Here is a 26,249-nt window from a genome sequence, read left to right on the forward strand (position 1 = left end):
AGATCCGCCAGAAAGCGCTCTACGGACGAACAGTATCGTGAGCGCTGGCCACGGCAGCATGCGCGGGAATTTGGTTTGTCGTTCGTTTTTCGATTATCCACGCTGTGGCATTTTACCCGTCACTTGACGACTTGTTCAACGACGATTTAAACGACTTCTCTACTTCTTGTCACGTGTGCACTCGTACTTGTAATCGAAAGAACAAGATATCGAAGAATTGTTACACTCGATCCATCTATCTACGGTTTTAAAAGCAGCGGTCATTGGAGTATCGATAGGAATCAGGTGAATGTAAACACCGCTCTTTTTTTTCCTTTTTCACCCGCTGACTCTTGCTCTCCGCTAAATTCAAATCAATCTTATTCTACGTTATTCTCTTTCGTTGCTTACCGCAATTCTGAAACGCGTGTACTTTCGTAGAGAAGGCCGGCCGCTCCATCGAATCGCTTTTTGCTCGAGGATGTTACGAGACTAGCATTGTCAGCTTCTTACGTAATTTGCCGTGCACGAGTACCGATGGGAATCTTCCCAGTGCATCGGCTGTAAAGACACGTTTCTAGTCTATGCCTTTATTTTCCTCTTATTACGTGTTCTCCATACCAGATCGATGTTATTTGATTTTGTTTACACTTGCATGTTAATTCGCAATTAGATTACCGATGTTTAGAACCGACAGTTTTACATGATTGTCAGATTGAATTAATTTCATAACGAGACTTGGTCAATGACTAGTTGTCATGGTTTGAGTACGGTTAACGCGAAAGCAGAAATGCGATCTATTTTTTTTTAACTTCGCGGAAGAGCGGTCAGATATTCTCTTCCTTGAAATTCTAAATGCATCAAGTTATTTAATTCTCTACTTCACCGCTTCTTCGTTTGGATTAAAGTTATTTACAGTTAAATGCATTCGAACAGTATATTTTGTTTTAAGCAATACGTTTATTTTTCTTTTATAACTTTTACACAATGTATAATAAAAGTGATAATTTTTTTTTTTTAGAAGAAAATTGGACGATTGAGAGATATGAGAAATGTCACGTATAAACTTGCCGCGCTTATTTTTCCTCAAAATGGCGACGTCCTTGTCGGGGTCACGTGTTCATCGCATTACAGGCATACCACCCACGAGTGTCCACCTGTTCTCCGATCGCTCTATTTATCTGTCGCTTTTCGTTCTTCGGCCACGCATTTAAATCACCGACGACATGTCGAACGGTGATTTAAACGCAATCGCCGAACAATCGCGTTCGCTGTCGATTTACGATCCATGTAATTTAAGACTCACAGTCTTCTATCACTTGTATTGTCTGCCGTTGTGCTTTCGACTCTCATCGTGACATCTCCGATTTTTCACATAAAAATTTAGTAAAACAGACAGAGAAAGATCTTCGATAAAAACTATCATCTCGGAAGATTCGTGGTCCACGTAGTTCGTAGTTCTTCCATTTAAAAGAATGTAAAAGAGAAACGATATTAGAATAATATTTAAAAAATATTATTAACTAGTATCTTCTACCATGATGGAAGTCGAGAAACTTCGTTCCGTTCGCTGTGACAATAGAGCAGAAAAACGTCCTCCGCGATGGACAGTTTTCACTTGTTCAGCCGCACACCAGTGTGACACATGCCTGACGTCACGTGCATATCCAATGAGAAAAGACCGACACAGTCGTATATAGAATCGTCGTTGGTGCGTGATGTCAATACGAATCGCTCCTGCTTTTTAACTTAGTCTCGATCGACGTCGTCTCTTCATTTACGAGATCTCTTTTCGTTCTCTCTCCCTCTCTCCCTTTCTCTCTACTTTGTAAAGTACATTAATTATCGCTGACCGGAACGTCAATGCGTGCCGGTTTGAAGTGGTCGACGATTATTTTCTCTGGTAGCCGTCATTTGCTTTAAGACGGCACATTATAAGCCTAGATTCTAAGGGAAAAAAATCGTGATACTTACGTACCTGTTCCAGCCAGGACAGGGAGAGCTCGTGCGTAATTCCAACCGCAAGGACGCAAGTATTCAATGGCGTAGGCCGATGCTTTCGTTCAATCTTCCTCCATTAATTATAATTCTATTAATATAATGAATAGTTTTGGTATTCATCGCTGATAATATTATATTGATCATATTTTAGATAGTTATACAAAGATTTGCACGAGTTAGAATCGAGCGTCTGAATCACAATTCATCATCTGTCTTTATTTTTTAAATCACCTGCAACTTAACAAAACAAATTTCACAAGTATTTTTTCCGGTATATTTTGAATAATTTACTGATTTCATTTCTCCGAATATTCTAATTTTGTAATAGGCATATATTTACCTATATCTTCGTTAGTATATTCTTGGGCCAAAGGGTTAAACGATATAAGAAATACGCCACTGTCGTCGGAAACTGGTCGTACGTGGCACACGCGTGTCTTTTAACCATCTCGATATCGTATCGCAGCCCATATCGAGGTGGCCGCGACCACAGACCCGCGCGCCACAGCGGCCTTCGACTTCCATGCAGAAAGAGCGTCCTGATGAATTATTATGCCCCGCCTATACACATACACGCGATTACTAGACATACGTGGTCACGATTACGCTAGAAGCGTTAAACAGGCTGCATCTTCGATGACTTCGATCGGATCGAGATGACCCTGTTGTTTCTTACATCCTGATTACCCCAATGATTCCCGGGACTGACAAACTGCGGCTCGTTTCAACTACTTCATTATTCTATTCTATTTTTTAATAAATATATGTACTTTTTGTACGAGAAGTTGAGAGGAAAAGTGAATTGAAGGGAAAACTATGAGCGAACATTAATAGAGGCATCGACACGCTATTAAATATTAAACAAATTATTATACATATTCATAAAGGTTCAAAAATCCATAAGAAAATCTTATACATAATATAGAGATCAGGATCATAATGATCTTTATTTATTATATAGATTTATTTATTTATTGTGATTGAAACAGAAAACTACAACTATTTAATTAGAACTTAATGTAGTAATGTGATACAGATTAAAGACAACTAAATTCGTAGTTCACAACTCAACTTACAACTTACAACTCACAACTCATGAGTAACGATTAACCTGCAATTATTCGCAGCTTCCTCGCAACTGCTACTAGTTGCAACTCCAGCTATTTACTATTTACTATTTACTTAATTTACTATTACTATTTACTATTTACTATTACTATTTACTATTTACTATTACTATTTACTATTTACTATTACTATTACTATTTACCTATTTACAATTTACTATTTACTATTTACTATTTACTATTTACTATTTACTATTTACTATTTACTATTTACTATTTACTATTTACTATTTACTATTTACTATTTACTATTTACTATTTACTATTTACTATTTACTATTTACTATTTACTATTTACTATTTACTATTTACTTTTACTATTTACTATTTACTATTTACTATTTACTATTTACTATTTACTATTTACATTTACTATTTACTATTTACTATTTACAATTTACTATTTACAATTTACTATTTACTATTTACTATTTACTATTTACTATTTACTATTTACTATTACTATTTACTATTTACTATTTACTATTTACTATTTACTATTTACTATTTACTATTTACTATTACTATTTACTATTTACTATTTACTATTTACTATTTACTATTTACTATTTACAATTTACTATTTACTATTTACTATTTACTATTTACTATTTACTATTTACTATTTACTATTTACTATTTACTATTTACTATTTACTATTTACTATTTACTATTTACTATTTACTATTTACTATTTACTATTTACTATTTACTATTTACTATTTACAATTTACTATTTACTATTTACTATTTACTATTTACTATTTACTATTTACTATTTACTATTTACTATTTACATTTACTATTTACTATTTACTATTTACTATTTACTATTTACTATTTACTATTACTATTTACTATTTACAATTTACAATTTACAATTTACTATTTACTATTTACTATTTACTATTTACCTATTTACTATTTACTATTTACTATTTACAATTTACAATTTACTATTTACTATTTACTATTTACTATTTACTATTTACTATTTACTATTTACAATTTACTATTTACTATTACTATTTACTATTTACTATTTACTATTTACTATTTACTATTTACTATTTACAATTTACTATTTACTATTTACTATTTACTATTTACTATTTACTATTTACTATTTACAATTTACTATTTACTATTTACTATTTACTATTTACTATTTACTATTTACTATTTACTATTTACTATTTACAATTTACTATTTACTATTTACTATTTACTATTTACTATTTACTATTTACTATTTACTATTTACTATTTACTATTTACAATTTACTATTTACTATTTACTATTTACTATTTACTATTTACTATTTACTATTTACTATTTACAATTTACTATTTACTATTTACTATTTACTATTTACTATTTACTATTTACTATTTACTATTTACAATTTACTATTTACTATTTACTATTTACTATTTACTATTTACTATTTACTATTTACTATTTACAATTTACTACTTACTAGATACAATTTACTAGATACTACTTACTAGATACTACTTATTATTTACTACTTACTATTTACTAGATACTACTTACTATTTACTATTTACTGTTTACTACTTACTAGATACTATTTACTATTTACTGTTGAATATTGACTATTGACCACTCTTTTTACCAAAACTTCCTTTGCCAGAGTTTTCGGTACTATTACAACGTTCACAGGTTTTACAGCTATTGTCCCAAGATGGTCAAATGCATCTTTTTCGATTACCCAATGTCCCAAAGGGCCGCAAGCATCTGGCCCATCAGTATTTTCCATCATTTTCTGCCTGTCAGCACTGTCCTTGCTTTCTACCTATAGCTCACCGGGTTTTCCCCGACAGTTTTTCCTCCATACTACAATAATTTCTCTTGTCGCCTAATTTCTTTTGTATAAACTGATATAATTTATGAATTTATGATTTGTGGAAGGAAGATATGCATATTATTATATTCTGGATTATTCCAGAAAAGTCAAGTAATCGGATAAGAAGGCAGACTTTTGTTGGCGGAATCCGTGAACCAATAATTTCACTTCCTGTCACGACAGCCTCTAACAGCACTAGGATTCACCAGCAGGCATGATCGAATGATGGAGGTGATTTCAACACGGCGATACGAGGCTCGTCCACCGTCAGCGAGCGTTCCACCGATTCTCGTGAGTAGATCTTCTCGTCTTTGTACCTACCTTATAAAGGTATAAATCATTTATTCCTGTGCTCACAGTCAGACGGACAGATATTGCTACAACCCTTTACATATACAGTCAGAGAAACGAGTTTAACCATGCGACTACTTTTTTTACTTTTCAGATCGACCCTGAGAATTCCGTGGCTTTGGTCAAAGAAGGTAATTCCTCGAACGTGATTGTCATGCATTGTTTGTTCGTGATGCGGACGTTCGAGTCGTGATTCAAATAACTAGATACAAGATAAGAAGGAAGGCGTGTCGCGTGCGAACCGAGGTCTGGCAAACATTTACCGTGAAGCGTATTAACATCAGCGAAGTTCCTCTTATTCTTGTTCGACGTCGCGAAACGGATCACTGCAATCATCGACGTCTACTCGCACCATTTCGCCTCTCTCCTTCTCAACTCTTCTTCGTCTTTTTTCTTTTTTTACCTCCCTTCTCTCTCTCTCTCTCTCTCTCTCTCTCTCCCTCTCTCTCTGCCTCCCATTCTTATTCGTTCAGTTAGAAAGATTGGTTTTTCGCAATAACGCCGGCATTGTATAGTCCAAGTGGAAAGAGTACTCGCTTCCGTTTTCAGAGGAATGGGAGACTCGAAAGAAAAAAGAAATAACGACCACCAGGCAGATCGAGACGAGAGTGAAGCGACAGGTTGTACTCGAGGATGGCGAGGTCGTGGTCGATTCAGGGCCTCTGGTTACCACGAATACTACCGAAGACGTCGAGCAACAGGAGCATACCACGCAAGAAGTAAGGCTATTTCGGATAACTGAAATATAATAATAAAACCTTCTTATTATTACTGCCATTTTACCGATCTTTCTTTTCAGAGACGAACAACCGGTGATCAACCGCAAGAAGTTGAATGGCCAACAGGTGGAAGAAACTCTGCCGATGCCGGTAGCATTGTCCAGAAGGAATTAAACGAGACGGTAGTGAGGAGTCGTGAGGAAATCGAGGAGAGGCTGGAGACAGAAGATCGTCAACAACTGGGAGATATCTCGGACGAGGTACATATATCGACGAGACACACCCACATCTAAATTCCACCTGCGCGTGCCGCGATACGCTGGTGTAGTACACGTTCTTTCTCTTTCTTGCCGCGTAAAGGTCAGCTCGCCTCTCGCCAAGGCTCATCCCACATGTATCCACTACGGTAGGTACCCGTGGATCACAAATACGGTGCCCTCTTTTGACCAACTTCCTTTCCCGGTCTGGAAAAATTTCGAGTTCCGGATTTATCCAGTACACCGATTTCTGACTTGGCCAAGGCCAATGTGGACAAAACGGTACATTATGGAACTCGGGGAATGTGGACAAAACGGTACATTATGGAACTCGGGGGACGTGTTCGTTTCTATTTGGTCTACTAAATTTGCGAATGGCGATTTCTTTAAAGTGTGCCGTACAAGCTTTCTCTTGCAGAGGAGAAATGTATTTGAAGTGCTGCTTAACATCATAATTGAGAAATTTTACGGGTGACGAACAAAACAAACAGAGATGCGAAGAAAGTATACAGTACGACTAGCTTAGGCGTGTACATGCAGACACTTTTCAAATGAAATATACAGAAAGAACATGTAAGTCTGAAGTTTCTCATAGCTTGTTGAATTTGACAATGCTGACTCTTTATCTTAAAGTATACTCATACACTTAGACTAGTTGTATCCTCTTTTTCTCTTCGCACGTTCGTTTGTATACCGTGCAAAAGCTCTATAAGTATCGATTCTAATTCCTTGTATATTTTCATTTCACAATGCTGACTCTTTATCTTAAAGTATACTCATACACTTAGACTAGTTGTATCCTCTTTTTCTCTTCGCACGTTCGTTTATATACCGTGCAAAAGCTCTATAAGTATCGATCGATTCTAATTCCTTTGTATATTTTCATTTCACACCTTTGTTAAACTTCGCCTCGCATTTACGTATGATTATTAGCAAGAATGTCCGCGTTACCCTTCGCCGAAGAGCGAATTCCTCTAGCGATCGACAAAGCCAGAAATTTGTAATTTTTCCGACGGTCTGTCAAACATCGTCAAAAGGCATCTGTGAACGCTTGTCGGCGGATGATTAATGAAGCCTGAGCGGAAAGAGACGAACACGGAAGGCAGCGACTGTGCATCAAGAGAAGGCGTGCAACAGGTGTATCGTGTAGCCAATCGTATTTGTCACGTTGCTTATCGTAAATCTATGTGGTAACAAATCGAGTAGATCGGAGAATCTTTTGCTCATGGAATATCCTCGTGAAATTTCAACGAACGTGCAAATAATCACACGAATCGATAATAGGTAAAGCATACTGTTTTTCTACGGAGATGGCACTGACGCTTAAAAATGAAAACCTGGAAATATCGTTAAAAAGCCGAGCTTGAGAGAACAGCATGAGCAGAAGATGGAAGCTAGTTGGATTAGACTTTAGGACGAAAGTGTGAGATCGTCTCTAGAGTCGATCGAGCGTGCAACGAGGCTTACCGGTTACTAGCGGTTACGATAGAAGAGGAAATATCTCTCATTGGAGGGGACTGACTTCTGCATTGCAAAAGCCAGGCAACAGGTATTCGCGTTCGCGCATGAACGATTCAGAAACGAAGAGGTCGAATTGTTCTGGATGAAGAAGAACGAAAGGAAAGAGAGGCTGATCGGCTGTATCGGCTGATACGCGAAGTAGGGATACCTAAGGAGAAGAAGCAGAGAGGAAGAGAAAGGAGAACTAAGGAAGGAGAGGTCACAGGAGAAAGAGCGACAAAGAGGCACGACTCATCGAGAAGTGGAAGTCGATGATCTCTCGACTTTGCTCTCCCTTCACCGAATGGCGACGAACGAGCTGAGATGCCACGATCGCAGTCATAGCAGCTGTTCCGTGCTCGACTATCTTCGACGTTCCTATCTGGTCGCGACCGACATACGTTTCACAGATTACTTTCCTTGTTCCGATCCGTTTACCGGCGATTACAGCATATTACGTGATTCTACACGGTGATAACGTTCATTCTCGCCCCCCTATCTTCTTCTTTGACAGAGCGCCGATACGACGACCAACACCTGAGATCAGATATGATTCCTTGTGGATCTTTCGCCGGTATTTTGTAAAACTGTTAAATGTTTGGTGTCGTTTGGGTGTTACAGTGGTACAAACGGTAATTCGTGTCTATAAAATGGATCATGTAGGACACTGATCATATTTCAAGGGACTACACCCACAGGTTATTTTTTTCTCACTTATTTCTAATTATTTGTAACATAGAAAGATATCCGATGAAGTTTCAAGCGTTTCAATAAAAATGTTGTAAAACGAGGATAACTTTCTTATGATAAATACTTGTTATTATAAGCGTGTGGAACGTGCGAAGGTCATTTTAGCCTTTCTTTTTTTTTTCTTCTTCTTCTTAATTCAGCTATGAAAGATAAAGGACATCCTTATGAGTCGTCAGGTGATCTGCGTGTAAACTGAATTCACGTAATTCCTGTCGAAAAATAAACTCGACAATCTATGTTAATCACATACATTTAATTTCAATTCGAGCTTTTCAAGTGATCAACGTCGATTAAGCGTCGAGCTTAAAAACAACCTATTCCATATGTAAAACATTAATTACTTAAGTGACCTTTAATGACCTCGACCAATGCAGGCCATTCTGTTTTGCTTAAATCGATGGCAACCTTCAAACGTTGCGAATATCTTCACCTATAAACGAGTTTCTCTCGTTGCGTAATATCTATATTTAAAATATTTTCTCTCTTCTTTTAATATCATCTTTTAATACAATTCTCTATATCAGAACTTTATATTTAGTCATTCACGTCATATGGAAGTACTGGGACATTTGATGATATTCGATACAAATTGAACACTTTTCACTGCTTTTACTTTCTAACTATTTTATTATCAAACGAAGTGAAATTTGTTACAGTTTCTCAAAAAATATAACGAGTAGGTGTACTGATATCTATGGCCAATAGTGAACCTAATAGCGATTAAATTGTACGTTGATATATATTTCTTCTTGACTTGATCCAAGACTCGTGGCTTTACATTTATTGTCGTGGATGTCGAGTGTTGTGACCTTCGCTGTTAGAAACACCTTTCTTTCCACTTGTTCGCGAAGGGACCGCGTGCGAAAGCCGGACGATCCGGTTTATCGCGGACGAGATTTCGGAACGCGAGGTGATTTCCAGCGGATAATAACTGGCCGGACCTAACTGGCTAAACGGTGACTCGTCTGGTTTCAGGCGTACCAGAAGGCTGTAAGAAGTAACCGGGGCGATCTGAGAGTGGCCCTTGCTGAATCTTCCAAGCAGTTGGCGTCTCAAACGGGTCCCAGGGTCGTCCAGCACACGACCAAGTCGAACAAGGTGATCGACACTGAGAAAACCTTGGAAAAGAAGGAGCTTAAGGCCGATGGATTGATCGTTACTGAGAGGAAACGAACGGTTGAGCATGAGGAGGTTTGTTTCTTCGAATATTCTCTTGTTCCTAGCTATCGTGTCTTTTTCCGTGATCTTCAACGGTTTTATAATTGAAGAGTACGATGGATACATTATCCATTTCTTACAAGAGTTTTAAAATTCAGTGCATTATCAATCAATTCCATACTGCTAACATTTTCCTGTCGTTCTTTGGTTTTTTTATTAAACTTTGTCGATCACGAATTACGATAATTGAATTATATAATTATATAATTATAATCGATATTGATGTTAATCGTAGATTAAAGACCACGAAGTTCCCGATGACGGAAGCGACATAAATGGTGACGACGCGTCGGAGAAAAAGAAGGAAAGCTCGCATAGGTTCGTTAAAAAGAGGGACGAGGACGTGGTCGACTATATCTCAGGTGGCGAGAGGGTCGCCCGTGAAATGCGCTACGTCGCAGAGACCACCGAGGGAGAACGAATCGGAGATTGGACATCATCGCCTACAGCCATGCGAACTACTCGTTTCCATAAACATTCTGGTACTTCTTTTCTTTTTTAATCTTATATAAATTTACATCAAGTACGAAAAAAGTGCCCTTTAGAAAATTTTCTGCTATTCGACCATCGTTAAAGTGCGCTAATATGCCGTGAGAATCGGCCCATTAATCTTTTCGAGATGGACGTTTCTTTTAAAGATGAACTTTTTTATAAACGATAGAAATTCAACGATTATTATTGCAGGCTTTCCCGGAGAGAGCTTTCCAACGCGCAAGGATGTTTTAACAAAAAAACCACTGGATTTTGAAGAGGAAGATGAAGCGAGAAAGTTTGAAACGTCTAAATGGTTGGAGAGCCATTTTGGTAGCGAGTCGCGTTCATCTCATGGATCTATCGATGCTGATGACTCTCCTCTTCCAACCAGCGCGAATACCAGCTACATTAACATTACTATGAAGTCTTGTGCTCCTAAGGAACGGGATTATCAGAATGTGAACTCTAATCGACATCAACGACGCAGTACTGGTCGCGATTCAGCGTCACCTTCGGGATATTTTCACGGAATAAGCGAGTGGTCTGAGAGATACCAAGGGAAAGGTATTACAGAATTAAAATATATCTCGTCGGGGAATCATTTACAATTTTGTGATATTTTATATAATTTATAACATACTTCGATATTATTAAACATTTATGTATATTATCTAGAGAGACAAAGTCAAGCAAGAACAAGTTCTCCGCAATACGTCGAAGCAGTTCATACAAACGGATATGCTCAGGATCACTCAAGGAACCAAGGTGAATCGACGTACTCAAAAACTTATGAATCTGTTCTTCGTCGCGAACACCAAGAATCGTTTGATCGACCACGTACTCCACCATCTCCACCTGTTCGACGAAGGTCGAAAGAACAGGTATGTATCTTTTATATCTTTTATGTTTGTGTATCGATTATAGTCTGTTACGATATATTATAAGGATATTGTTAATTTTAGTGGATAACGAGGTCCGAAGAAAAGACCAGTTTAAACGACTCGATACCAGGTCGTGCTACCAGCCCAGTTCACGTCGTACAAAGAACCTGGGAAAATCGCAATCGAAATGTCCAAGAGCAGGCAGCGGAGCGAGACAATTGGAAGAAATCAACGTCGAGATCTCGATCAACGTCACCCATGCCAGAATTGAATTTACGCGACAGTAAGAAATCGACTGAATTTTCGACTTCGACTCCTGTTCGTCCCGCAAAAAGTAAGTATTAAAGGCATTTGAAGTGAATGTTCTTTTTTAAGACGATGATATTTATATACATTTTAAATGTTCAAGGTTCGGGACATTCGAAATATAAGATCGGCGAGTCTTTCAGGAAACTAGTAGGGAAATTGCGCTCTGCTAGCAGCGAAAGGAAGAACAAACGGTGCAATAGCAGCTCTATTTCTCAATTGACTCAGACTGACGACAGTGGGCCGACCTACATGCAGTACAATGTGATCGACAAAAACATTCCTCTGATAAACGAAAGGGATACCGAGGAAAAGCCTCCTGAAAGACCACCTAGGAACCATGCTACCGTCAGCAATAATTCGAATAAGATCTCGAAAACAGCGAAAACTAGCGCCCAAGTGGTACAAGAACAATGGCAACGCAGCGAATCAACGCCACCATTGCACAGGTATTATCTCGGAGAGGATCCCTTCGGAGGAAGTATCTACGGCCGCGAAAAAGGATACCGAGATGCGAGAAGATCTGGGAAACCACGCGGTAGAGCTACCGCTGAAACCGAGTACAGGTAACTAAACTAAGTTATAAGAAAGAAAGAATATTAAATGGCTAATCGTTGCATATATGGGTTAGCTATGTCTGCAAGTTAATTGTTAAAAGTAAGAGCAGCGGTATCGTATTGCCTGGCTGCGAAAGAAAGGCGTAATCGTATGAGCGTCGAAAGACATTTCAGTAAGCTGATACAGATTTGCGTAATCGAATCCGTAGAACGGTGTGCTTCATTGCTTGTTCAATTACGTATGTATGTAGAATAGATGTATAAGTAAGACATTTCGCGACGAAACGTCGGTCGCTTCGGATGCTGGGTGAAGGCTGCATGAAAGGGAGCATGTCTCTATGCCGCTATGTAGTTTCGTATGGGCTCGTCAGCCATCTCGAAGAACGATTGCTCCACAGTCAATTGTCGAATCGACGCGTTTCAGCGTCGCATCCAGTTCACTTGGCAGGTTTAGCAAGTCAACCAGTCGGCTAGTCAACGATCACGAGCGAGAGGAACATTTTAGGAGCACTCAAACCTTGCCGAGGAACCTGCATGCCGGAGGACAATACGTACGGTCGCAGACTCTATCAAGACGCCAGCAACCGGTTTCTAATGCAATCAAATTGGGAACGTCACATGCCATCGTTCCGTCATCGGCGAACCAGTCGCGTCAGTACGGAAGCATGATCAATATCTCCATCAAGAACACGGTTACGTCGCCAAAGGTGGCGGTACCGACCAACGTTCAACCGCCGGCCAAGCCGGAACGAAGCTACAGATCGTCGTTGTTACGTAGCAAGAGCTTTAACGTCGAAGCTGACAGAAACGGCACTGACACAGCGCCCCCCAAAATACCGTACACATCTAACTTGCAATTAAATAGATTGGACGAGACACCTCCGTTGAAGAGTCCCGGCATTTTGGCCAGTATCAGTCGTAGCAACAGGGATTTGTTGAAAAGCAGCAGACACGAGTATTGAATAATTTTCATTAAGTCGATTTAAGTTGTTCAATTGGAGACTTTTTAATAATTTTATAATGAACTGCTTTCTTCAATATAATTGAAGTGGAATCTATTATGCGATTATTAATTATCATATATTATTGTTTAAGATTTTTTTTGTATAGTGTAAAGTGTAGTATAGTGATATTAATATCGTCCATGTATATCATGAGAGATAGACACGTTTTGTATGAATCAACGAGAGCGTGTTTTGTTCTAATATTTTCAAACAGTTTCTTATTACAGCACAGTTCATGCGAGATTTATTTAATTTTTTTCACTTACGTATTCAATTACAATCCAAGATTACATATCAGGTTGGTAGAGAAGGAGAATGAGATAACGATAGCGATTCATGTTTAAGAATATGTGATTGAATGTTACGTTAAATTTTGGGATATTTTATTACTATATTATGTTAATACAAGGTGAAATTACAATTGTCCAGATTTGTTGCATTTATAGCATTTATTCCACAATCATCAAATGAAATGTATTAAATAGTACATACAGATTCCTTCCATACAATGTGAAAAGTTTTTAATAAATCACAAGATATAGACGTTAAGTAAATAATACCTATGTATTAATATCATGATTATTCCATTCTTAACGACTTTGCAACAAAATTCGGAAGATTTTAGTAAAATTAGATTTTTAAAGATTCATATTTATTTCGATTTTTTCTTCTTGTTTGTGCCATTATTTCGATATAGTTTTCGCTGCTTTTTAACAGCAAGTATTAAAAGAATAGCATTTACGACATACAGACTAACACAAACTACACAAATATTGCTTAATTTGTACAAAATGTAAGCCAGATAAAGCGTACCAAGATTCGCACAGATTCCTAATGTTACGACAAGGGCTGATGTAACATACTTATTTGATATACCTAAAAAATTTATTAAAATGTTGTTAGAAAACGAGAAACGATATTTTTTCCGCCCAGGGTTATGACATTATTACAATGGATGAAAATTTATCGAATCACAAATACGATACGTACTTAGTATTGCGACCAAAAGATAAAACGTTAATCCATATATAGAATTTGGCGCATATAAAAGAGATGTTTCTGGAATTATTCCAAAACCTTTCCCATATCTGTAATAAAGTCAATTAGTTATTAGCTATATACAGCTCTTTAAAAATGAATGATAATTCAGCAAGTATTTTCAAGTTGAAAAATATAGACAAAAAAGTATTAATGTTTCTTACAAAATTATCTTCATTGCGTATCATAAGAGAGTTAATTCAAAATTCGATATGAGCGCATGCGCAAGAATAAAGAAGGCTGATTTCTATGTAGAACACTGTCCGATAAATAAACATATAAAGACAATGTACAGTGCATGAATTTACAGTTATAAAATATATCGATTTATGAAGTACCAAAAATTTGGAGTTAAATAAATTCGTTTATTTATAATCTTAAAAAATAATTGCATCGATTAGAACACGAATTACATTGTGGACAAGTTTTCTAGATTTTCTTCGTACACAAAATTGCATGAGTTTTATATCAACAAAATTGTATAATACATGTTTTAAAACTAAACAACCTATACTTACTTGGAGGAAAATGCTTTCGTGCAACTAACATGCTCGCTAATATCGCACACTGCTTCGTACAAATCATCCTTTTCCTTTGCTAATTCCACGTAATATGCATAGTAAGAAACAGCAAAACCTACGATACATGTTGTGATAATTGCAGTGTTTAATTTTCGTATAGATTTCTTAATTGTAGTCATGATTCAATTATATGAATAGCAAGTAAATTTGAATTAAATTTGAATACACTATTTTTAAAGAAAATTGACTGATCGAGTTAGTTTATTCACACTTGACAATTTTTTAAGCACTATGAATAGAAATTAATGTTCTTCGTGGAAGGAAATAATACAAATACGACGATCGATAATCATACTGTGAAACGAAATGTAACATGGAACGTTGATTGGCGATGATCCTCTTCAATATACTGAATGTCGAATGAGATTAATTTCCCTCCCACCACAAAATTATCCTTACATAAAGGCAACAATCTGATCAGAGTCAAGTCATCCAAACATCGAATTATCATATTTATACAACTGAATATGTAATTATATTGGATTTTTTGTAAAGTTAAGATTACTTTTGGTTAAAAACAACAAAATTCGAATCAATTGGAATACTTTATTTCTTAAGATTTGTACAATCCTTACAAGAGTTTAAATTCTTTTTTTTTTTTTTTTTTTTTTTAAGATACTGACAGCTTATGACCTGTAGAATGAATGAATATTTCTGATTTATGTCGCGTTTGTTTCATTCCTTTATATGATGTATCTCATACAAAGTTTTTAGACTTATGAATATAATAGTCATTAATTCTTGTGAATTAAATTTTTTTAGTTAAAAAAAATGCTTCTTCCATTGATTTTATAAATAAGTGGTAACAAAAAATTTAGCATGACAATATGTAAAATCCTTCCTGTATAGGATAGTATCTTATTTATCTATGTCTTAATCAGTACTGTCTATAGAGTACATGAGAACATATAAGAATTTTGTCACAAGAAAAAATGCAGATAATTGTAAATTAACTACATCATACGCTAGTGTTACTTATAAAAAAGATAAGAAATGTAGATTATTAGAATATGTTATAGATATATGATAACCTCTTTATGTAGTTGGAATATTTGAATTTAATAAGACTTAATATAGTGTTTTATTCCTGTGGAGCCATTGCTCTCGCTTGAGCTCTGACACGTTTTTCATACTCCAAGCGATTTTGACTGTAATAAAAAAGAAAGTACTTCACATTTCCCATAATTTCATATACACACAAGTCTTACGTCATATAAAATAAATACAATACCAATATATTGTATATGCTTCTGCTTGAGCTGGATCTTTGACATTTGGTTCATTTAATAAATCTTGTATACCAAGGAGAATTTGTTTAATTGTAATAGCAGGCCTCCAATCTTTTTCTTCATCCAAGAGAGACAAACATACTGTTCCTGAAGGATAGACATTTGGGTGAAATAAAGGAGGTTCAAATTTACATTTTGGTGGACTAGAAGGATAGTCATCCTTGAAGATCATGCGTAATTTGTACAATCCTCCCTCCCATGGTGTCTGCGAAATTAAATGTTCAAATAATATTGTGAAAATGAATGTGAACTCCAATACTATGTGTTACTCACAGACTTTTTCCCTGGTATTGCACATTCCCAATTCATCAAGTTAAGTGTGCCATCCTGATTTTTAACAGGTCGTGCTACAAATCCCTTTACAAAAGTAATATTATATCAAAATACACATTATATACAAAAAGATTGACGTTTATCCACAACACATATACATGTATACTATATACGTCCGGAATAACGCACGCGTTTCTGTATGTAAGGTTAGGATTTTTAACTGTTGAACTATTTTATCGAAAACGGTTTTCAACCTCGATGACAAACAGTTGTTCATGATCAAATAATATTATAAAGAGATGTTTATTTATTAACGCGATTTTGTTTAAATGAATAATCCAATGCTCAGACTGTCCAGAAGGAACATATACATTAATGATTGCAGTTGTAAAAAATAATATATCAAAAGGATATCTTACAAAAGGATGATCTTTCCTCCATGCTTTTCGCTCTTCGGCGAGCCTAGCAATCGCAATGCCTGACATTAATCTGCAACAATTTTACGTTATATTAGCGTAACGTATTTCGGCGCGAAATATAATCGAGACGTGGTGCGCGAACACGAATTATGACATTACCACTATGCTTATCTATAGCAATCCACAACTTTGAATTCTGGGCACTTTCTGCGCCGAAATTTCATCAAATACTTAGTTACACAAGGGTGAAAGCGATTCTATTAGGGTGCGTGTTCAGAAAACCTATGGATTTGTAACCGTCCTCGGTGTTGTTCGGATCTCACGGTGAATTCTTTTTCGCAAACACAGCATCTGTTACACGGGGACCTCTGCTGGTAAAAGAGGGCACGTGACTTGGACAAGTCCTGCAGAGCTAAACCAATCAAAGTACATGTACATTTGTCCAATTCGTTGGTTGGCTGATTAATTTTAATTATATATATGCGTTTTTAGTTATTATTAATAAAAACATTCTCACTAACTCATAAATGTTAAATAATATATTTATTTTTAGAATTAATATATTTATCTTTTTTGCATAATTTCTTAATATTATTAATAGAGAACAATATCTTTAAAATCGAACATTGTGAACTATTCAAATTGTTTAATCATATCTTTAAGAAAAACAAAAATATTAAAAATAAAAAAATGGAGTATATACATACTTACAAGAAAAATGTAAGTCCTTATCAGAATACTCGACTTTGTATATATGATTAAAGTAGCGTAATTTATTTTTAAGTCATTTGTTCTTCGCTTTATGCTTTTTTATTTTGTTTCGTCAAACTTCTTACGTTTCATCTTTTATATTAATCAAAAAGCAAAGCATTACATGCATATACATATACAAATTAAATCAATAAAAAGGCATGAATATCCAGAAAATTATTAGGTTGTTACATTATTTTGTTGCATATAGCAATTAAGTGATAAATATCGAAAAATATTCTTAGTAATCTTTTTGAATGAAATATCTTTCCAATGTATATTAACGTAATACATCTTGTATTTATACGGATATGAAATAATAATATTAATAAAACATACTCTGTTTATCAATCGTATTTCCGTACCAAATAGAATTAAAATAAATATTAAATTTCAGTAATTTTGTCGTGTTTACTGCTCCGTTTCGTGTCGTCTCTGCTTATACTTATACATACATACATGCTTTCATATCATATATCCGTTCAAAATAAAATAATTACGAAACACGACTCAAATTCTACTTGTATTACTAGGATCGCATACTGGTATTAGAGGTTATAAGTAAGATACGATTTTATAGTTAAACTGAATTTTCCCTCAAAAGTTACTTCTTATATTCGGATAACATAAGAGGAATGGAGGTCTTTCAACGCTAGGTGGCGCCTCTGTAAGTGTGATAAATTAGTTATCAAATTTCGTTCTTTGTATTGGGATAACATAGGTAGAAAAGAGGTTCTGGATTATAAATAGCTCCGGTGAATTTTCTATTAAATTCTATCCATTATGATAGGATAATATGATCTAAAAACAAGCTGCTTAATATCAAATATTATTCTTACTGCGACGTTAAATTTATGGTAGAAAAAAATAAAGAGAATTTTATCCTGAATATCAGAATAATATGACGATGAAAGTATCTCGTCAATTTACCCGCTCATTTCAAACAGGATGTGCTCCACTGATAAAGCGTTAAAAGGTTTTAAACTAACTACATAAAGGTCGTTAATTTTTTTCCTTTTACTCAAATCTAGCTTTTTCTAAAGGAAACATGACGAATACAATTTCAATTTTAATGTAAGTCGTGAACGTGATATTGTACCAAAAATTTAATAATACTAGTATACATTATAATTACAAAATTTGTAGAAAGTTTTTACATAATTCGATATGTGTATTAAGTATTACGAAATCTAACCAATATTTTTACTTCTTAACATACGTACATACGTAACATACGTATGACTATTTAGCCATAATATTCGAGTAAACGATTACAGATCATTGTTTTTTCCATTCTAAAAGATCTAATTATCACAATGTGCATTGGCGCACTATGTAAATCGAATGTTTGCGTCTGCGCTCGAATCTTGCAATATGTTCTCTCGTAGTTAAACCCTCGCATCGTCTTAGTTATTCATCCGACAGAAGAGGATCAGCTTCGATTCTATCATTAACATCACCAGGCCACGGTCGACACTTGTGCACCATTCGAATATGGTTCTTTATTTCCTGTGTACACTTACGATTAACGAATCGATGGAAAATTCTTGATAAAATATTTATAACGTTCTTGTTGAGTTCTGACTAAACACTCCATTTTTCTTAAGGGCAAGTTCTGTTTAAACGATCATTTAAAATGTGGAAAACGTTATGTTACGTTTTTTTGTAAGTAAACATTTTACATTTTTATAGCTTTCTATTATTATCAATCGATCCATTAAATAATCTATTAGCCGCCTTTAGTCCTCCTGCGTTAATTAATTTCAGTTTTCAAAGTAGCGCGATTACAATTTTCATTAGAATTATACTTTCTTTGATAATAAAACGGCTGATCGCACAAAATTGAAAATCGGTCAAGCAAATGTTATACTGGCGGTTAATTAAACACGGATACCGCTGCAGGCAGGAAGAAGATCAATTTTCTGTTGCGCGTCTGCAAAATCTTTCGGAACTCGATTTCAAGCGTGAAAGCTATTACTCGTCCTGATCGATCGTCTCAAAATGTTCAAATCGAGAAGAAATTGAAACAATGGCGATTAGATAAGTAACGGAGGATTATTATTATTTGCGTCTGTTAAATTATGGCGCATACATGCTTCCGTGTTTGAAGAGGAATTAAGCTGCGAAAGATTAGATAATATTCTGCCACTATTTCAATACAATATTCGAACTTACGTGACCGAAAAATGATACAGCCGACAGATATATCGAAATAATTTTATAAAACATCTTCCATATTGTCCGTCGATACATTTCTTTTTTTCATTATTTTACGATATATACCAATTATTGATTAACGCATGATCGAAATAGGATAACGTTCTTCTCGATGAATCCGCAATTCTCGTTGGCCAACACGAACCAAGAAAATTGCGATCTTCGTCAAATAAACTCGAACACGAGCGCCGAATGCAATTTTAAGGAAGAAGATCACCGTTTGGTTTGTTTTCGTGGCCTCGAGGATAAATGGAAGACTGGGTGATTATCGCCAATGTTTCGTTACTTACTAATGAGTATTTAAATAGCTGTGGTACGGAGAGGAAAGCATTTAAGTATGACTGTTTAGAGATGAGAACGTGCGAACATTGGTGCTCTGCTATTGGCCCCTGACGACCTTCGATCCTCAGAATGTTCTACAGGGATTTTCTTCTTTGAAAAAGCTAGCGATCAGAAAAGGGAACCTGACTAAATTAGTGTCACCCTTCCCAAACGAGTCTCGATCGATTGAGGTTCGGGTGTTTTGTTGTTTCATAGTATTTAATCGAGTATTTCTCTTGTCCTTACAAAAGCGATATTTTCCTTCAGAAATTGGAAATAACTGGAACTAAATTAAAAAAACTTCCAGAAAATACGTTCGTCAATCTTTCGAACTTAAAGAGCCTGGACTTTCGAAATAATAGCTTCCCAGAAATCGATGTTGAGACTTTCAACATCTCCTCGTTACGTTACGTTTATCTTTCTGGTAAAAAAAAAAAAAAAAAAAAATGATACATTAATGAAATTTTTTTATGAATTTAATTTACAAACACAATTTATTTGGAAAAAGGCAATCCTTTGAAATGTACGGAGGATACGAAGTGGATTCTAAACAGAGAAAAGGGTTCACTGGGCCACAAAATCGCTGATAAAGAACATTTACGTTGCACAGTTCCTTATGACGGCAGGTCACTGATTCCAGTTGTGGAAATAATTATTGTAATCAATTTTATATTACAGTTTATTCGTTAAAAGCAACGTTAATCTATGCGAACCATTTGAACTTAATAAATTTACTATTTCAGACGTTGAAAGAGGAGTGTACAAAGACTGTATGCGAGTGTGAATTAGTATACGTATTTGGTAACGGAGGGAAACATATTCAGAAGCAACTGACGGCCTTTGTTTCGGTGAATTGTAGTCATCGTGGATTAACCGAGATGCCAAGTTTCTTACCCGCCAACACCACTACTCTTCATTTATCTGGAAACAAAGTTGCAACATTTTAAATACTATTCTTCGAGATGCTTAATATTAAAAGCTCGTTAATAACTAAAGGAGTATTCAGACGATCAATATTACTTGTCAATATTATTGTCAGGATTTAATGTGCTCAATGTTGTATTCATAATACATGTATATATTGATCGACTAGAGATTGATCTTTTACATACAATGATATTGAGAATCCTAAATAACGACAATAATGTTGACGATAATATAGATCGGCTGAATGCTTCTTATAAAATAGAATTTTAATTGTAGATACAGGATTTGAGGCCACTTACGACGAATCCTGTGTACAAAGGGGTAGAGGACTTATATCTGAATGATAATATGATCGAATCGATCGTTCAATTGGAGGGGTCTAGTTGGGTGGATCGTTTTCGATTGCTTAGTCTTCGTGGAAACAAATTAACGGATGTTCGTATTATATTCTTGTCGATTGAAGACACGTTACTGGAACAAAGATATTAGAGGATTGCATGCATTTGATTGGAACCGGTAAATTTAATACAATATAAATAATCAAAGTTTTCTGTTATTATTCCAGTTGCCTACGTATGCCCTAGAAAACGTGTTACTACACAATGGAAACGCAGTAAGTTTGTATCTTGGAGAAAATCCATGGAGATGCGACTGTCTTTTTACACCAGGTTTCCAGGTAAAATTTGAATCGACATAGTAGATTGACATAACATAAAGAAATCAGAAATTTTCAATTAAATGCCAAGTTCCAAGGACTTTGAAAACATTGAAGTTTAATTCCTTTTCAGGAGCTCCTCATTAGGTATACGAATTTGATAAAAGACATTAATGATGTCAGATGTTCGCCTACCAACGGGGATGACATTTCTGATAGAATTGTAAGTTATTTGATCATTTTTCATCGCGTTTTTAATTGAAGAATATTTAAACATTGAACTTAAACGATTCATATATCTTTTTCAAAGATAAAAGACCTGAGACGCACTGAAATTTGCGTTTCCTCGGACGAAGATTCTATAATTCATCCCTTGGACATTTTAAATATTATCCTAGCATTTCTGATACTTTTGATCATCGGAAAACTGCTGTACGACTATTGGTCTTTCAGAAAAACAGGCAAGCTGCCTTGGATCGTTGCTAAGATACCATAAATGAATACTTATCCATGTAAGAAATACGACTTCCAATATATTCCAAGATTTTCCTCGGATATTATACGAGATTATATAGATTATGTTATAGTATCGTGGAAAAATCGTTGGCGAAATCTTGATGAACTACAAATAATCGGCAGATACGCAAATAAATACAAAGAAAGAATGACAACACATCGAAACCAGCTGGCTGCTGAAACGAGCAAAACCTATATAAGAAGAAGACTAAGAAAAAGAGATCCTACTGACCTCACTAAAGAAATAAAATAGACAAACTGGAAGATGGTATCCCGCTGGGGGTAACCATCCATATGTTATTTAGTAATAAAGTTAGACAAATTTGCCAAATGTCCAGCTAGACAAATTGTAAAGCACAAATTAAAAGAAAAGTAAACTACAGGTAGAAAATATAATATAGTAAATAAAGATCGCTAGAATCCTGATCTCTATAATATGCATAGATTATAAGACTAAGGAAGCTCACCTTCGACTCTGCTTTTTGATCCTCACAATATTGACGATACAACTCGTCAGCGGCTGCTTTCTTTGCCACACACTCTCTCACACCACGACCTGTATTTATTTAAAAAAAGATAAACAAAATGCAGAAAAGAAAAACGAATTGAGAAAAGTTGTTATCCAAATTTCTAGACTAAACCTTCGCTGATATAGCCTAACGCAGAGCAAGTAGCGATGTAAGTCAAACCCTGATAAGTTTTCATTTTTTCCACGCAATACTTTGGAACTGGAACTCCTTTCTTAAGACAAAGTTGATACAACTTTCTTTGAGCTGTTTCTCTCAGACCGTCCGTGCCTAGATTAATTATTTCCAACAGTCTGTAGATAACATTTAACTTATTAATTATCATCATCTAACATTGATAAGTAAAGGGTCAATAGTTGTGAATTAGGTTTCTACGTACTCTTCCTGTGTAAGATCCACGAGAGCACCTAGCTTTTCGTCTTTCATCTCCTGATTCGCAATCATTTGTAAAATTTTCGCGGCTAAGTCGTTCTTTGTTGATTCTTCGGTTAAACCTCTAGATGTTGCTGTTAATTCATATGAGATGCTCTGAACGAACTCAATATTGAAACTTTTACGCAACGATATTTATTAATTGTTAATATTAATTATATTGTTGTTATGTAATTTGTAGAAAAAGATTTGCTCTATTTAAGAAAAATAGTGTTCACAGCGAAAGCAGAGCCAAACGTGTAAATTTACATGAAGCAATTTTTCAATTTTGACGCGTCGAATGAATTCGTTAAATATTTACGTAAGATATTACCAGCAAATCCAGCGAGATTTCCACGTATTACATAGACGTTCGATTTGTGACGATGTGAACAGTCGCTTGTGTATTCATATTCAACTGGTATTTTGCAACGTTTTGCATATGCCTCTAAAATGTTTAATGGTGTTCTTTGACTAACGATTTTCGATGAACTGTCGTCACCACTACCCTTTAATTGATTTTAAATTGTCCAATAAATTGTGTAAAAAATATTATATAATAAATTGTACATATGAGAAAACAAAGACAATTGTCGTTTACTTGAATTGAAAGATTTATCGCATCATCTTTATCAACGATAAATTTTTGACTTGCGGTTCGATGGGAGCCAATTTCCATAACGGAATCACCAACGTCAGCACATGTTTCTTGGCGGTGCAGCGTAATACAAGAATCCTCGTGTTCTATAAAACGTTTGATCTTAGAAATCTAATTATATTATAGAATTGTTTACTTAAGACTAAATTGGAAATGTATGATAAAATTACTTTTTATACTGTGGCTTTCCATTTTACTTTCTTCGAAATTCGCTCGTTTCTCGAACATGTTAATTGTTTCTTTAACAGATTGCACCTCGGCTGAAAGAACAGTTGACTTAGTGATAGAAAAGAAATAGTTTTATAACGATTATTAATACCAGCGTCTTGTCGCATAGCAGCATTTGCTATTTTACCCCACTCCTCTAAACTACCCGTCTCTTTCGTCAATTTAGTGGTATCTACGTGAAAATAATAATCAGTAATCAATTGAATAATTTTCTAAAAAGAGGATGTATAAGTCTATCGGATAGATATCGAGATGTGTTTCCTAGTCAAGTAATTGAATTATTATAAAACTTTTATTTATTTTACAGATATATAAGAGCTATGTGAATTATTAGATCGCAGGCTTTTTTATGCGTTTAATGCGCGATGTGCAAAAATATACAAAGTATCTAAAGTATAGTATTTATTATAGTGTTTAGCAAATAAGATAATTTCCTATATAGATTTCATTTGTCAAACTACGTTCATAAAAATATAAATTTCGATGAATATCTACAGTCCAATAGTTATCAATTCAAATAATAATGATCGAAGACAGGAACTGAAACTTCTAATGCAATTTACATAATTCATTTTGTCTTATAGTCCTTTTTTCAGAAAGACCTTCGATTATTACAGAGCATCATTTTAATCTTATCAATAAATAAGACTATGCAAACTTGTTTCAACGTTAAGAGAAGCAGATTCGTCGCTTGAAAACTTCTGCGTAGTAGAACTATTCATCATCAGCGAGTCACTAGATTGATTCCCTATATCTTGTTCTTTAGTAACCAAACTTTGAGTTTCGTCAATTAAGTTAACTTCTCGTTCGTCGATACTGCTTTCTGAAACTTGTATCTCGGCCACGTTCTTACTTATTGCATCACTTTCTTCTATAGTCTATGGTACATGTATATTTAATCGTAAAGATCAATTTATAATATTGGGTTTCTGATACCTACGTCATTTTCAGTGATTACCGATCCCCTAGCGGAAAACATTACAGTTGAGTCTTCTGAATCTTGTGTAAAGAAAGAGGTAGATGTTTCTATCGAATCATAAAGCGAGATATTTTTTTTTAATACTAGAACTCATGGATAATTAAAAGAAAATGAATCAAATTTTATATAAATAATCGCGATTTACCAATTTCACGACAAGGTGCTCGTAATTGCTGAAGAAGATCTTCGGCTCGGTCGATAACCGTCTCCATTTCGCATAAAAGCGGCGCCGCATTTGGAAATCTTTCGGTTATCATGTTCCAGACGAACTCGGCATCCTCTGTACCTTGCAATGATTTTGGTAATTCATATTTTTTACATGTAGAATCTTGGCGTTCAGACATTCGACAACACGGACTTTATTGTATCCTATTTATAAGATATTGAGGTTTAGTCCGATTGCCGATTGGCAACAAAAACGTACACTGTAAAAAAGAATGTGCCTTGGTTTCATTGACGGATTGACAGGATGTCAGACAATAGACGGTAATATTTATAGCAACACTGAGTTGGCTTTGATACTTTTTATACCGGCTTATTGCATTTTGTTTTAATAGTAATTTAAATTATACGAACAGGTAATATAAACAGAAAGTGCAATCTAAAAAATAAAAAGCGATGAATATAATAGATCTCGTCTTTACACATACAACAAAGTACATATTTACGATTGATTGTGGTTCTAAGAAGTTAAATCTAAAATTTCTAAATTTCATCTCAAATTTCAGGTAATATTTATATAGATCAATAATTAGTAATTCATTTCATTATTTAGGCAATATTGTCATGCAATTTTTATTGTTTTATTCTTCATTAACCCTTTTAGTGTCGACCGAAAGAATTTTACCTAAGCGAAAAATACCGAACCAATTTGATGTAATTTGATAAGGTTTGAGAAAAAAATGATAAAAAAAATAAAAACGATACTTACAGAGTTCAAAAAGAAACATATTACGAAATAAAGAGAGAATAAATTAATGCCAATTTTATTTCAATATTTATTGAAAATTATACCAATAATACTTATTCAAAATCATTAAGAAAAATGGAGAAGTCAGTTTTCTTTTATAAACAGTATTTGCAAATGGAAGAATCATCGTTTGATGTGGAACACGTAGTATAAAGCATAATTACCGCATTTTCAATTATTTGTAGAAAAATTTCTAAAAACAGAAATATACAAATAACAGAAAACTAAATGATAATCCTATGATCCACAACGAGCGTCATGGATTTGCTTCAAAATAAGTGATTCGTGTAGCTAGTACATCATTGAAATAACATCCTAATATTATTATAAACATTTAAAGTTATCCGGCTATTGAAAATGTGTAATATTTACTTATTATTGCCAACGCAAATAATTTACTTAGCATTGATGATTACTAATGTATACGCCGCGTAATCTTTTATTGCACAGATTGTAAATTGTACGTGATCTTCGAACAGGCCTATCAAAAATTT

General features: G+C 34.8%; 5 protein-coding genes and 2 long non-coding RNA genes across 13 annotated transcripts; 3 read left to right on the forward strand and 4 right to left on the reverse strand.

Annotated features, from left to right (window-relative positions):
• LOC126917867 (uncharacterized) lies at window positions 1–13,910 on the forward strand. Its single transcript, XM_050725233.1, has 12 exons — window positions 1–285; window positions 5,082–5,270; window positions 5,425–5,461; window positions 5,880–6,049; window positions 6,130–6,309; window positions 9,532–9,747; window positions 10,010–10,256; window positions 10,459–10,812; window positions 10,924–11,129; window positions 11,211–11,463; window positions 11,539–12,001; window positions 12,417–13,910. Exons 2-12 carry the CDS (start codon window positions 5,202–5,204, stop codon window positions 12,952–12,954), a joined length of 2,733 nt encoding a protein of 910 aa, XP_050581190.1. The 5' UTR covers window positions 1–285; window positions 5,082–5,201; the 3' UTR covers window positions 12,955–13,910.
• On the reverse strand, window positions 920–2,558 carry LOC126917873 (uncharacterized). The gene is made up of 2 exons (XR_007711106.1): window positions 2,321–2,558; window positions 920–2,217 (listed from the first exon to the last, which is right to left on the reverse strand). It is a non-coding gene; the product is annotated as an uncharacterized LOC126917873 (long non-coding RNA).
• Window positions 13,427–15,021, reverse strand: LOC126917871 (vitamin K epoxide reductase complex subunit 1-like protein 1). Its single transcript, XM_050725243.1, has 3 exons — window positions 14,553–15,021; window positions 13,987–14,084; window positions 13,427–13,872 (listed from the first exon to the last, which is right to left on the reverse strand). Exons 1-3 carry the CDS (start codon window positions 14,732–14,734, stop codon window positions 13,649–13,651), a joined length of 504 nt encoding a protein of 167 aa, XP_050581200.1. The 5' UTR covers window positions 14,735–15,021; the 3' UTR covers window positions 13,427–13,648.
• A 120-nt stretch (window positions 15,022–15,141) lies between these two features.
• On the reverse strand, window positions 15,142–16,931 carry LOC126917872 (SUMO-conjugating enzyme UBC9-B). The gene is made up of 5 exons (XM_050725244.1): window positions 16,756–16,931; window positions 16,597–16,666; window positions 16,178–16,261; window positions 15,847–16,109; window positions 15,142–15,763 (listed from the first exon to the last, which is right to left on the reverse strand). Exons 2-5 carry the CDS (start codon window positions 16,660–16,662, stop codon window positions 15,697–15,699), a joined length of 480 nt encoding a protein of 159 aa, XP_050581201.1. The 5' UTR covers window positions 16,663–16,666; window positions 16,756–16,931; the 3' UTR covers window positions 15,142–15,696.
• Window positions 16,932–18,664: 1,733 nt separating this feature from the next.
• On the forward strand, window positions 18,665–22,408 carry LOC126917878 (protein singed wings 2). Of its 3 annotated transcripts, none has more exons than XM_050725255.1 (11): window positions 18,665–19,011; window positions 19,660–19,824; window positions 19,913–20,075; window positions 20,152–20,308; window positions 20,393–20,541; window positions 20,628–20,816; window positions 21,088–21,246; window positions 21,377–21,487; window positions 21,600–21,689; window positions 21,920–21,978; window positions 22,054–22,408. In XM_050725255.1, exons 1-10 carry the CDS (start codon window positions 18,983–18,985, stop codon window positions 21,950–21,952), a joined length of 1,245 nt encoding a protein of 414 aa, XP_050581212.1. In that variant the 5' UTR covers window positions 18,665–18,982; the 3' UTR covers window positions 21,953–21,978; window positions 22,054–22,408. The 3 variants fall into 3 exon arrangements, with proteins under 3 accessions (XP_050581212.1, XP_050581211.1, XP_050581210.1); XM_050725253.1 differs by having other exon boundaries at window positions 18,666–19,011; window positions 21,777–21,978; XM_050725254.1 differs by having other exon boundaries at window positions 21,777–22,408.
• On the reverse strand, window positions 19,660–25,273 carry LOC126917877 (uncharacterized). 5 transcript variants are annotated; one of them, XR_007711108.1, is made up of 12 exons: window positions 24,931–25,273; window positions 24,747–24,832; window positions 24,465–24,684; window positions 23,898–23,978; window positions 23,749–23,838; window positions 23,522–23,664; window positions 23,255–23,429; window positions 22,889–23,015; window positions 22,624–22,802; window positions 22,450–22,538; window positions 21,111–21,282; window positions 19,660–20,805 (listed from the first exon to the last, which is right to left on the reverse strand). XR_007711108.1 is itself a non-coding variant. In XM_050725249.1 (11 exons), exons 1-11 carry the CDS (start codon window positions 25,127–25,129, stop codon window positions 20,791–20,793), a joined length of 1,404 nt encoding a protein of 467 aa, XP_050581206.1. In that variant the 5' UTR covers window positions 25,130–25,273; the 3' UTR covers window positions 19,660–20,790. The 5 variants fall into 5 exon arrangements, 4 of the variants coding, with proteins under 4 accessions (XP_050581206.1, XP_050581208.1, XP_050581205.1 ...); XM_050725249.1 differs by lacking the exon at window positions 21,111–21,282; XM_050725251.1 differs by having other exon boundaries at window positions 19,660–21,282.
• Window positions 25,274–25,385: 112 nt separating this feature from the next.
• On the forward strand, window positions 25,386–26,020 carry LOC126917882 (uncharacterized). Its single transcript, XR_007711112.1, has 2 exons — window positions 25,386–25,513; window positions 25,612–26,020. It is a non-coding gene; the product is annotated as an uncharacterized LOC126917882 (long non-coding RNA).
• The last annotated feature ends 229 nt before the right edge of the window (window positions 26,021–26,249 follow it).

Source organism: Bombus affinis, chromosome 6 (genome assembly GCF_024516045.1).
Source record: "Bombus affinis isolate iyBomAffi1 chromosome 6, iyBomAffi1.2, whole genome shotgun sequence".
NCBI lineage: Eukaryota > Metazoa > Arthropoda > Insecta > Hymenoptera > Apidae > Bombus > Bombus affinis.